General features: G+C 44.2%; 1 protein-coding gene across 1 annotated transcript; it reads left to right on the forward strand.

The window, feature by feature from the left end:
* Nucleotides 1–923: 923 nt before the first annotated feature.
* LOC111930432 (olfactory receptor 5V1-like) lies at nucleotides 924–7736 on the forward strand. Its single transcript, XM_086892476.1, has one exon. It carries the CDS (start codon nucleotides 953–955, stop codon nucleotides 1934–1936), a length of 984 nt encoding a protein of 327 aa, XP_086748602.1. The 5' UTR covers nucleotides 924–952; the 3' UTR covers nucleotides 1937–7736.
* The last annotated feature ends 6143 nt before the right edge of the window (nucleotides 7737–13879 follow it).

The following is a 13879-nucleotide window of genomic DNA, read 5'->3' on the forward strand; positions in this document are numbered from 1 at the left end:
AAGTCTCCTGAAAAGGAGGCACTCAGACTGAACTTTGCTTTCCTTCCCTACAGGGCTGGTACGTAAATCCTCACTGTAAATACTGAGCTACATTCCATGGAGCAGGGTAAATAGGAAGATCCTTTAATGCCACATTTAGACTTCTTTGAATTGGGGAAAGGGGATGGGGGAAAGCCCAGATAGATGCTAGAAGTACCAATGGTATTACAGATGTCTGTAGGGTAGAATTTATAGAAAACTGGGAGGTCTTTAATGGGATGCCAAATTGTAACTTTTTTTTTAATGACAGAATCATAGAATGGTTTGGGTTGGAAAGCACCTTAAAGTTCAGCTGATTCCAACCCCCTGCCATGGGCAGGGACACCTTCCCCTAGACTAGGTAGCTCCAAGCCCCATCCGAAAGCTGAAAAAAAAACCCCAAAATCCATCTATCAACTGATTATGAGAGATTTAATTCTTCTCTAACAGCATTACTCCATTAAAAAGTAAGTTTTAGCTTCAGTTACTAATCTAGACTCTTTTAGTGATAATAACACTAAACAGTTTATGTTGAAAGGAATTTCAGGGATCTATACCACACTCCCCTTGCTCAGAGAAGCTTGAAAGCCCCATGGTGTTGCCTGGGGCTGTGTCCAATCTGGACACCACAGGGAAGGTAACTTCAACTTTCAGCTCTTCAGTCTGAGGTGGCAACTTGTAAAAACTAACATTTTGGATTATCGAAAAGTGATAATGTAATGATAATGTGATAATGTGAAGTGTAATACCTACATTTTGCCTTTTGCATCAGGAATATGTGGGTAAAAATTATATTTTGAGTGTGGCAATGCTTGGAAATGGTTTTGAACTTCAAAATGGACAAAAATCTCCTCACAATATTTAAAATGGGGAATGAAATTGTGATTAATTTACACCTTCTTTATTCCAGGGAAACCTCTGTCTCATTCCCACAATGATGCAGAAGGTCAACCTCTCAACAGTATCCGAATTTGTTTTTGTGGGCCTCTCTGATGCTCCAGAAATCCGTTTGCTTCTCTTTGTGCTGTTTCTGCTCATTTATTTGGCCACCATGGCAGGCAACATCACGCTCCTTGTTGCCATTAGCACTGACTCCCACCTGCACAGCCCCATGTACTTTTTCCTTGGCAATTTATCCCTGCTGGATCTCTTATGTCCCACCATCACCGTGCCCAAGATGCTGAAGGCCTTGCTGCTGGAGCACAAAGAGATTTCTTTCTTTGGCTGCCTGTTCCAGCACTTTTCCCTCATTGATGTGGTGGGGACAGAGATTTTCCTCCTGACTGTGATGGCCTACGACCGCTACGTGGCTGTGTGCCACCCCCTGAGGTACCCGAGCATTATGAGCACGAAGCTGTGTGCTCAGCTGGCCATGGGTACCTGGGCAACAGGGCTTTTGAACTCCCTGCTGCACACCTCTCTGGTTTTCACACTCTCTTTTTGTGGTCCTAACAAAATCCAGCAGTATTACTGTGACATTCCTCCTATGCTGGCCCTCTCCTGCTCGTCCACCCACAGCAGGGAGTTGGTGATCCTGGTGGTGGCCGGGGTGCTGGGGTGCAGTGCCTGCGTGGTCACTGTGGTCTCTTACATCTATATCCTCCTGGAAATCCTGGCCAGGAACTCCCCTGGGATCTGGCACAAGGCTTTCTCCACGTGTGGTTCTCACCTGACCGTAGTTTGCCTTTTCTATGGGACCACCATCTGCACCTACGTCCGCCCTTCCTTCACCTACTCGCCACATCGGGATAGGGTCGTGTCCATGCTCTATGGAATGCTCACCCCGCTCCTAAATCCCATCATCTACAGCCTCAGGAACAAAGAGGTAAAATGTGCCGTAAAAACAATGATCAGCCAGGTGAGAAGGGCTTTAACAAGACAAGAAAACCTCACTCAGTCTCCACCATCAGCTGGGTAGAAACTACAGTGTGCGACTAGTTTGGTCTTCTCTAACTTTTAGACATCTAAAAATTAGATGCTGGAATTCAAATTCATCTTTCTGAGCTCAAAACTCCTCCTCTGGGCTGAAAACTTCTTCTTTTGGCTCCCTCTGCAGTCAGAAGGGAGAGCTGCGCACTTCCAGAATTCCATGGCACAGCTTTAGGTCATTTTCACAGGAGGAGAAGAGTCCAGCTGGGAATGTTGTTTTCCACTGACCACTGACGAAGCTGAGGTGAGAGCAGGCAGGTGCTGGATGCATATTTTGGGGTAGGAATTCTGGGAATTGGTATTCAGGCACACTTAGATACACCATATAAAAGCAGTTTATATCCCTTTCAAAATTAAACTCCAAACATATTAAATTATGTTTTATGGATCAGCCCTGAAATCTCTCTCGTCTCTCTCTCTCTCCTTTTTGGGTGTCTGTTGTTTGCTGGAATCTCAGAGTTCCATCTCTGGAGACATTTTTGCTACTACATTTTTCCTTTTTCCCATTTTTTTTCCTTGCTGCATCAAATCCTAATGGAAGGAGAGGTGATGCTGCTTCCTACATCTCGCCCCTCTCTTCACCACCTCTCTTCTTTGTAGAGAAATAATAAACCATCCCATAAAAATGCTGAGATTATTCTCACTTGATTGACCCCCAAAGTTTCTGATGAGATCGATTTAATAAAATCTCTTTTATTGGCTCTGAATTTTTAAATACTTTCATTCTGTGATGGGACCTCGTATTAACTGTACCTTTAAGGTGTCTGAAATGCAAGAAAATTCATCAGTGTGAATGAGATTACAACTGTGAGCAGGATATTTATGAAGCAATTCATCTGCCAAAAAAAAAAAAAAATCCTTATTCCAGCTCTCCCAGGGCTCTGAATGGCAGCACAACCAGGGCACAGGAGTTGGATTTGTCTTTATGCACAACTTTACTTCTGACTAGAACCCCTGGAACCCGGAATCTGTTCCAGGCTGTTGATGGCCCCTTTGGAGGTGGCGGGGGGGGGGGGGGGGGCAGCAGGATGGATCCTTGGGATGTTGCAGGCACTTTCACAAGGTTCTGAGGGATTGTCTGCCAACCACAAGCTGTTGTCCAGGAGCAGCTGCTGGCAAAGCTGTGAATTCTCCTACCAAGGTGTGGAGAAGTTCTAACACTTTGGAAGTATTCATTTTTTTAAAAAAGGAGGAGAGTTTTCTCCACCTCAGTGCCTGTGAAGATGCTCTCAGGGGCTTGTAAGAAGGATGAGGGAGGTCCACCAGGAGCTTCCTAAGAATGTTTTAAGATCATTAGAGTCTTCTTCAGGATGCCTAAAAGGGCTTGTGAGGATGAAGGGCCTTGGGTGGCTGCTCCCTGCAGGACTGAAGAATACTCCTCTTTTCAGAGGCTATAGAACCTAAATGTAGCTGGGAGGACAGATGCCTAAGGATGGGTGTCAGCTTGTGTGCAATTCCAAGCTCTTGATGCCTTTTAAAAGAAGCATCCAAATTCCAAGGTGCCAAACAAGAGCCTGATTTCCAGTGTGTGTCCAGATGGGAAATTTTGATGCCTCTCCTGGCTTGTGAAGGTGGAAAGGTTGGATTATCAAGTCTAATTCTGCTACAGTTCCCTCCCTCTCCCCCCACCAGAGCTATGTGATCCCAAAAAGATCCACTGTCAGGAGCCGTTTGCTGCCAGTGGACCAAACAAGGCTCACAGCAAAACCTGGGATAGAGTTATTGGGTAATTTAGCAAGGAATGTGTTCCTTCTTTTCTTGTTCTTTCCCAGAGAAGCTGTGGCTGCCTCATCTCTGGAAGTGTCCATTAGACGTTCACTCTTTATTATCAGCTGTATCATCCCGTCATGAATCGAGGTGCTGATCGCTAAATATTCCTCAAAACCAAGATATCCTCTTTCATTTTCCTCACGCCCAGTAACCTCTAACACTGGAAGGAGACAGCTGTGATTTTCTTTGGCAGCACTGGAAAAATTTAGCAGGGAAGGATCGTAATACACTCACCCAGTTTCTGCTCCCCTTTCCCTGAGTGTCTATTTTTGGCTGCTCTCGAAAATCAATACCCCTGGACTGACTCATCGCCACGGAGCTCCTCTCATATTCCTAGAAGTGGAGCTGCCCTGTTGGAACGGGAAGTGGGAGTACAGACAGCACCAAATAAATCGAGGAAAAATACTCTATCGATGAAATTCCCATATGAATGATCTTCTGTGTATTTCCACTTCGTTTTTGCCACTGAAAATCAGATTTCACCTATTATTTGGTTAATAATAAATAATAAAGGGAAGTGAGAGACCATTTTCATTTATCTATTCCTAAACATAAAAGACTCCTGTAATTCTTGACGTGCCTTCAAAAAAAAAAAAGCTTTTTTTTGTTTTGTTTTCCTTAAGCACAGTCCAACTATATTATATATGTGTGGATTTTATTACTTGCATTCAAACCAGGGCAGATTTTCCCCCTTATTTTTTTGGTGTGGTGCTGCCAGTTATGCAACTATGCAACATAAAAGAGGATCTGAATTATTTCTTTTCCTCCTTTAAAAACAGCATCCACTTGTGAAATTCAGGCTGGGCTATGGTTCTGGCTTTAAAATTCCCAGGACTTTGGGAATCAAAACAAAGTTGCAATTGGTGTGTAATTTTCACGCTATTTTCTCTTCCCTTTCCTCCCTATTTTTTAATTCTTATACAAAAAAATGGATTCATAGAATCAAGGCTCCTTGTGAAGAGACTTTGTCCTCCCTGTGGCCACCCTTTAAACACTTGGATTTAAATGGCTTTAAGATGAAGGAGGGAAGGATTAGATTGGATATTGAGAAGAAATTTATCCCTTTTGGGGGTGGTAAAAATCTGGTTGTTTATTAATCCCATTTTAGACACATTTATCACATTTATTTAGTTGTTATCACACTCAAGGGTAACCACCTGAAATTTTGGAATGTATACTGCTCATTCAGGCTTTCTTTCTCTGCCCTGCCTAGAATTTATTCTGGCATCAGCATAAATGTGCATTAACTTCTGCAAAGTTAGAGTTAAATTACATGCTTTTCCTTGGAAGGGTAAAATAATACCCAGAATTCCTTTTCTAGCAGACTGAGTCCTATTCAAATTCAAGTTTCAGGTAACAAAGAATTGTGAGGGGAATTGCTCGGAAAATCTAAAGATATTTGGGTTTGAATATTTAAAAACAATGGTCATGGCTTGCTTTCCATGAATTACTCTGGAAAGTAAATGCACAAAATATTTGTGAGAAATCCCAAAAATCAGATGTGACATTTAATTTTAAACTTGGAAAACTAAAAGCTTTTGTACAGGGAAAATACTTACTTTGTTTGCCAGCCCTGCCACCCCTCCATAGAGAAAGGAATATAATTTATATATATTTTATCGTACATTTATGGCCTGTTCTGCTGTCACCAAACATCTTTCAGACCTATTCTCATCCTGCTTTCTTGACGATTTCAATACTTTTATTATTTTTCCATTTTATCTTTTTACCTCTAGACCACAAGCCCTTGTTTGCCTTCACACAACATAATTAGGTTTTTATTTCTGCTTAATTCTGAAATGCTTGTTGGTGGTTATGGGAATGTCCAGCCTGAAGAAGGGAAGGCTCCAGGGAAACCTTAGAGTCCCTTCCAGTGATGAAAAGGGCTCAGGGAGAGCTGGGAGGGACTTTGGACAAGGGCCTGGAGTGACAGGACAAGCGGGAATGGCTTCAAACTGTTAGAAGGTGGGTTTAGATGGAATATTGGGAAAAACAAAATCTTTCCTGTGAGGGTGGTGTGGCACTGGAATGGATTTCCACGGAAAGCTGTGGCTCCCTGTTATAAATACATATCATATTGTTGGCTTTTCGCAAATATTAAAATGAATGTTATATGTATACGGTTAGAAAATTTTGTTATATTAATATAGTTCCTTTTATTTCTGTTATTGATGAAACTTAGAAATAGTAGTATAATATACATATATGTTGAGCTTTAGCATGGTATTAAAACAAAAACTACTTTTGTTTGTATAACCCAAAGACTGAAAAAGATAGTTAAAGACCCCCCTGTATTCTGAAACTATCTTATCCAGATGAAGACAGCAGTGACCAGAGCTCTGGGGTAGGAATTTATTGCATTTCTGTTATCAGGGAATGTAAAACTCAGTGAAGCCAAGAAGATTGATCTATTGAGAAGGAGGCGAGCCAAAAACTAAACGAAGAAACATACAAAACTTAAGAAGAATGTTTGAATCATGTATGAGAATTTATGAATATGCAGTAAGGTTCTGTTTTTAAAGGACAATCCTTTGTTAGTAAGGTGTGCTCTCTTGGCTGAATGCAGAGACACCCGGCCATATCTGTATACCTTATTTTTATCTCCTAATTGTCTTTCTATTAAACTTTTAAATTCTATAAAAATACATGTGAACCTCGTTTTTCACACTGCCCCATCCCTGGAAGTATCCAAGGCCAGGTTGGATGGGGCTTGGAGAAACCTGGGATAGTGGAAAGTGTCTCTGCCCAGGCAAAGTGATGGTTTTCAAGGTCCCTCCCGATCCAAACCAGCCTGTAAATTTGTGATAATCAGGACTTTTATAAACACTGGAAATGCCCTGTATCAGTGATTTCTCAGAGGAACCAAATTTTCAGAGTGTGTATGCCAGTTCCTTATAAAACTTTAGATGCAATTTGACTCTTCCGCTGCAACATCTTGTGTTTGGCACAGGTTCCACTGGGATTATCTCAATGTGTGTTCCTCTTCACACAGCCCTTGCACCGCCCTCCCTCATTCCCCTGCTGGAGGGGGTTTGGAATGCAACAGCTCCCCCACGGCCATGACACCCGCCCGCGCCTCCCGCTGACGTCATCCCCACGCGACACCGATGCCCGATCCCCGCGGTGCTGCGCCCCACCAGCGCTGCGGGATAGCGGAAACCTCCCTGCAGGTTCTCGAGTGTCCGTGAGGAGACAATAGTGGGGGAGCCGCCCCCGCCGAACCTCGGAAAAACCGCCGGTAAACACCGCTCCGCCGTCCCGCCGCGCCACGGGGACTACAAATCCCGGCGTGCCCCGGGGCAGCGGAGTACGGCGCGCAGTGATTGGCCCGCGGGGGAAAGTGCAGCGCGCGCGCCCCCACGTGGCGACTGGGCCGGGCCGGGCCCCCCCGGGATAAGCACGGGATAACCCGGGACAAGCGGGCTGTCCCTCGCTCCGGTGCCACGGGCCTCCTCTGAGCTACCTGGAGGGAGGCCGTGCTGAGTCGGGTGGCTGGGGACGAGGCCAAGTGCTGCGGTGGTTCCCTTCCTCTTCCCTTCCTCGTTCCTTCCTCGTTCCTTTCTCCTTCCACCCCTCTTCCAGCTCTCTGCCTGTCTCCTGACATTCTAGGCCCAGGATTTTCCCCTAGCATCCCTATTCCTCTTGGTCACTTCCCTCCCCTCTCCCCTTCCTTTCCCTTCCCCTCCCAGATCACAGTGAGCAGGAGGAGCTCTGGGACACAGCAGGGAGATTCCTTCCTTCCCAGGCAGCCTCTGGCAGGCAGGTGAGGTGGAAGTGTCACTTGGAAGGGTGCTGGCAGTTGTGACCAGCCTCTCAGTGTCCTGTTTGTTGACTGTAGTCTTAGTGCACAATGGGAATATAACAAAGTTCCTGGAATATTCATGGAAAGAGCTGTAAAGGACAGCATCCCTCACAGAGGAACTGAACTGAAATTACAGCTAATTAACCTTTCATTTGTTCCCTGATTTATGGTATAACACAAGTTTTTGCAGGTGAAATAAAGATGCTTTTTAAATGAATCATGATGTTCTTAGTTTGGTTCTTGTAGATATCAGGCAAAGCACTCTGTCTGAAAATGGAATGTTACCTCATTTCCCAGGAGGAGGATGAATAAAAGTCATGGCTGGGAAGAGATCCCACCCACTTCCCAGTTCCTTGCCCTCGAGGTTTGGTTGCTTTTGGAGGTGCTGTTGCTCAATCCTAATCCTTCCACCTGACAGGAAAGCAGGAACTGCTTTCAAACAGAGAAATGAGAAACATTTCTCCTGAAAATGAAACAGAGAGATGTGTCTGGTTTTGGTGGAGGGTGATAAGGGGAAAAGGTAGAACTGTCTTCTCCCAATTAATCTGGAAAAAGCCACTTCTGAAGGACCTGGAACAAGAAGAGAAAGTTTCCACTGATGTAAAGTAATGGTGATGTCACTTTCTCTTCCTAATCCTTGGCCTTTCTGTGCACTGGTGCTTCTTATGCTCAATGTGGTTGTTAAAACACAGATTCTCACTCTCCTTCTCCTTCTTTTCCAATCTCTGCAATTCCCAGCTGTGTTCCCATCCTTGTCACTGCAGGCCTGTGAAGTGGCTGTGTGACAGTTTAGGTTGAAATAAGTTTAGGAAGTGCTCCTTTCTCTGGATTGACCTGCTTTCCTGGCCTCTGAAATACAGCAAGAAGGGATTGAACCCTTCCCACCTGAGGAATTTTGTAATGACAAAATTTTTCACCACAGCAAGGCTGGTAATTTGAAGGAGAAGGGCTTCCAGCAGAAAACTCTGGAAGTGGATTTGGACTCTCCTTTGCGAGGCTTACAACCTCCCTGTTCATCTTGAAATGATTTCTATTTCTATTTCTATTTCTATTTCTATTTCTATTTCTATTTCTATTTCTATTTCTATTTCTATTTCTATTTCTATTTCTATTTATATTTATATTTATATTTATATTTATATTTATATTTATATTGAGGGAAGTAGGGCCTGGTGACTCCAGAGTAAATCAGAGTAAACATGGGCAGGGAATAAAGTGGGAATTTTTCCAAGCAGAGTCCACTGCTTGTTAAACCAGGCTGAGGCAGGGATACAGGCACTCAGGAATTCCAATAAAAGCTGGTAGCTTTTTTTGTGTGGTCATGCTGAGCCTGCTGGTCTTGGTTGAACAAAGTTCCCTGGATTAAGTAACAATGCTGCAATTTTGGCTTCTTTTTTCTTCTTAGTCAGAGACTCTGTTTTCCTTGGTGACCTCAGAGATACCCTCGTGGTTTTGCACCCCTCTGCTCCCTCCCAGGCTGTTGTTTCAGCTGGTGTCAGCCCATTGCTCAACCTGCACCTCCTGACTGGAGAAATGCTTTGTCAGAGAACTCTTCCCTTCTGGGACTGACTGAACATCCTCCCTGTTCTTCAGGGTCTTGGCATCTTGGTGAAATTCTCTGTGATTACCCTTTGCCCTCAAGTCGCTGAGCTCCTCCATGTATCTCGTAACTCTGGAGCTTTCAGACCCATTCAGTGGCCAGACCAGGCCTGGAAACTGGTCCAAATTCTGTTTTCTGCTAAGTTCATGGCCTGCAGAGACCCTCTAAGGGGTCAGCAGGGTGGCTGGAGACATGTAAAAGAGACAAATGAAATGTGTTGGTCTTTGTGTGAGGAGTGCAGCCTTTTTGGCTGCGGGTGTGTTTTATCTTCTCTCCTCTGAGCCTGCTGTCCCTTGGAACCAAGAGCACCAAACACCAGACAAGGAAGGGCCTTGCCTGTGCTAAGTACATGTGGAGTGGAAATGTTTTTATTTTTTTTTTACTTGTTAGACTGGAAAGTTCCTGATTTGAGTTTCAGTCTTGGTCATCGCTGCCTATTTAGACAGGTTTGTGGCCATGCATGACTGAGCAAGCTACTCATCAAGCAACTGGGTGGAAGATTCCTGAGGCCAGGCAGAGCATTCCTCTGGCTGCTGTCTGAGGGGAGTCTGAGGGCTTTGCCTCTACAGCTTTTATGGGAGCATCGTCCCAGGACACTGACCACGAGCCCAGAAGGCCAGGGTGTTCTGCCTGGGGTTAAGGGCTCTGCCCAGTCCAGCAGAGCATCTGAACCAGCCATGTGTGATTGCTGAGGGGTTCCTGTGGCTGCCCTTCCCAGTTATCTCCCTGTCCCACAGAGTGGGTGGCTTCTTTGCCACCCACTTTTTTTGCTTTACTGCCTGATAGAAATGCTGATATCTGTGGGCATGGCCCAACATCTGCTGAGCTGAGCACAACCACTCCAACGTGGTCCTGAAGTCGAACCCGATTTATTGTCACAGCCATTTTTTACCCAAACAGAGATGATTTTCCCTGTTTTATTTCTCTCTCTGTGCAATTTCCTTGCTTTTTTCCCCCCAGTTTGTTCACTGTGCAGGGAAAGCACCACTGGATCTCTTCCCCACCCTGAGGAAGGAGCTGTGCCCAGCTCATCCAGATGTGACTTTGCAGGACAACACACTTCAGCACTGCCTGGCTGCTCCACAAGCAGCACACAAAGGATTAGGCCAAATTTGAGCCCCTTGAGCTGCTTTTCAGTATTTTAACTTTGATATCAAGGGCCTAAACATGGCTTAGGAGGAAGTTACACCCAGCAGGAAAGGTGGATGTTGCTGTGGAACCTGTGGAATTGTGGCTGCACCTCTGCATGGACCACAGGAGTGTATTCAGTGTCCCCTCACAGCACAGCACAGCAGGAATGAGCTTTTCCTAGAGAAAATTCTCCCTGGGCCTCACCTCTGCTGAGAACATCCCTCTACATCAATTTAATCCCTTCACTTCATCTGAATGAGCCATGGAATGAGTTCCTGGAGAGACCTGCTCAGCAGTTTGGGGGTGGCCCCCCGCCCATCCTGCCCAACAGAGATCAGCCATGGGCCACTGCTTGTTTTTGTGGTGTTTTATCAGGCTGCTGCATGTCCTTTAACTGCCAGCCCCTTGTAAAAGCTTGTTTCTTCTTCTCATGCTTGAAAGCATTTGCTGCTCATCCCTTCTTGGGTGGCTGAGTATAAAAGCAGCTTCCTCTCAGAGATTTAGTGTCTGCTCAAACTCAATGCTGCACTAAATCCAAGGAACACCCTTCTGCATCCTCACAGAATTATCTGATGGCTTCAGGAGGGACAAACCTGTTTGTCTTTTTGACTCCTAAGTAAAACTTCTTTTTTTAAAAAAAGGTTTTTCTTAAAAAAAAGCATTTCAGCCACATATCTAGAATCAAAGCTGCCTGGTGATCCATGAGAGATTGGACACTCACCAGTGCTTTCCAGGGGAATTCATGCTCGGCAAGGAGGTGATTTTTGTGGTGTATTGTGAAATTTCCCTGTACTTGTTGACTTTAGATTGGTGGTCTATTTGCAATTTTTGTACAGTATTTGAAGAAAAAGTTCAATACAACAGAAGCAGGACAGGCATGATCCCCACCCCCTTGTTTTTAACATTCTGTGAATCTAAAAGAGGGGAAAAAAAGAGGTGGATGGCACCACGGGAAGATCATGACAGTAGAGCAAATAGTGTGGGTTGTGGCCTGTGGTGGAATGTCAAGATCAAACTTATTGTGGCTTTTGCAGCTTGGCTAATCCGTGTTGTGAAAGCTTCTGTATGTGCACCTGGGGCACAGACTGCCTTTGGAATCAGGGATGGAGCTTTTCCCTCACAGACAGTGGAGTCAGTCTGGAAATTAGTTTAAAAAGGGATGATGCGTCCAAGTAAATTCGCCAGATCCTTCTTCTGGCTATGCTGACAGAATTACTGTATTATTAACATTGTTCTTCCTCACTCTCTTGGCTCTAAGTGTATTTTTACAAGGCTTGTAAAAGAAATAAAAATAAATTAACGGATATTCTGGGAAAATTAGAGAATTGCAACTTCCTACAGCATTTTGTTTAGACTGTGTGTAAAAATACTCCAGAGAGAAAAAATCCTCTGTCACAACTTAGAAGAAGTTTGTCTGTCTAAAGAAGGTTTTATCCCCCTTGTCTACAAAATCTTGTAGTACAAAGCTACAGATTATTCTGCATTTGGGACTTTTTCCCTGTTTAAAAACAGCTTTGTTTTCTGTCTCCAAAGCAAATTTCCCAGCAGAACTTCAAACATCCTTTGTCTGTCTCCCTTTGGAGAGTGTTTCCAGGAACCAGCAGCTCTGTGTACCCCAGTCATTTGCATTCTGTGCTGTAAGTACCCAGAGAAAACTTGTTGCCTAAATCCCGGGTTTCCCACTTGGAAAAAATTCAGGCACGTAAAAGAAATAAACTGAAAAGTTTGCACCAAGTGTTTTGCTCAAGGAGCAACAAGAAGGAGTTTTCAGTTAAACTCCCAGAGCAAGTGGAGCCCAGATGTTTTTAGTAAACAGTTTTCAAAACTCACAGTTGAGATCAGTGTCAAATTTCCAGACACATGATGAACCTTGGAGCCAAGTTTAGGATTGCTTTTGTGTTTACATAAAGCCTGGAAGCTGAATGACACTGAAATTTGTGGATGTAGTGGAGGTTCTCCATAACAAATATTTGACTGGATGAAATTTCTCTTATTTACAGGACTTTGAGCTTTGGGGAAAGAAAAAAAAGGTTACTGTATTTTTGTTGATCTTACATTTGAGGTATATTCAGCACTTTCTTGCTCACTGGAACAGTTGTTGATTTTTAATTTGGATCTGTTATTATTCTGGCCATTAAACCAGCACAGCAAAATCAAGTGTTTTAAAGCTGGAGGTAAACCATTTCTACAGGTGAGAAATGAAATTTGTGCATTCCTGGGCATTCTGGCTGTCTCCTCACACCAAGGCAGCCCTCTTGCTGAAGGTGTAACTGGATGCCTAAGCCACATGCCAAGGTTTTTGCTCAGGGACTGTATCAGCAAAAATGTCTCAGAATTTAATCTGGGCAAATAGTGTCCAGTATTTGTTTAGGAGTCCTGTTTTCTGCCCCTTTGGAGAGCTCATGCATGAGAAGGGCACGGGTAGAGTCAGGATAAATTATATTAAAGTGGGGGTAGGAGTCATGGAAACTTCCCCTTTGGATGTATCTTGGTCTCTGACCTAATAGCCTTCTGTATCATATGCAGACACTCACCAAAGAAGCTCTGATTAGTTTTGCATGCTTAAAACTCAGCTTTACTATCCCTAACTTGGCAGATTTTGAGATCTGTGCCCTGTGTACAGTAGCTAAGCTGTAAACAACAAGAGCGTTTGCTCCATTGTTTCTGATGGGATGTCATCCAAGGGAAAACAGGGATTGTCTTCAACAATTTGAAGCTTGTGTAGGCAGACAATACACTGTTTTTGCCTGTGGGCAGCATGAACATGCTTCTACTTCAGCCCAAGAAAGCAGCTGAGAGGGATGAATTCAAAATCCACACATGCTGCTGAGAGGATGGGACAGGCCCTGGCCAGCTGGGAATGTTGGGGGATAAAAAGGCACTAAAATAAGGGCAAAGATTTTCTTCCTAAACAGTAAAGATTTTTTTTCCTAAAGAGCTTTACAGGCATTCTTGGAAAGAAGCCTGCTAAAAGCATCGCCTTAATCAGGCTGGTCTTTCCATCAAGTGACTTTCACGTTTAGAAGGGAATTCTTCCCTGTGAGAGTAGTGAGGCCCTGGCACAGCTTTCCCAGAGAAGCTGTGGCTGCCCCTGGATTCCTGGAAGTGTCCAAGGCCAGTATGGATGGGGCTTGGAGCAAACTGGGATAGTGGAAGGTGTCCCTGCACATGGCAAGGGTGGAACAGGATGATGTTTAAGGTCCCTTCTAACCCAAATCATTCAGGGATTTTATTATAAATGCATTTTCATGAAGAGCAGCACAAGATAAAAGGAGGCCTGAACCCATCCATGAAGATATGAATAATGGAATATTTGATATGAATAAAGGAATATGAATTAAAGTTGAAATTAAAACAGTAATTTGAGACAGGAAAGATCTAGGAATGGCTGAACCTAATCCCATACGAGAGCAGAGTGGTGAATTCTTCACCTTGGTTACCAAGACATGACCCCCATGGCTATGCAATCCCGTGTTTCCTCTCCTGCCCACATAAATCTGCTGTCATCAAATACAATGTGCATTGTGCAACTCCAGAAAGCAGAATTTGGGACTTCCCTAATCCTACTGACGTGTGGTCACGGGTGGCACAGACTGTCCAAGCTGCAGAGGAAATATTCCCATAACAAA

This window comes from Cyanistes caeruleus, chromosome 6 (genome assembly GCF_971803275.1).
Source record: "Cyanistes caeruleus chromosome 6, bCyaCae1.hap1.1, whole genome shotgun sequence".
Taxonomy (NCBI): Eukaryota; Metazoa; Chordata; class Aves; order Passeriformes; family Paridae; genus Cyanistes; species Cyanistes caeruleus.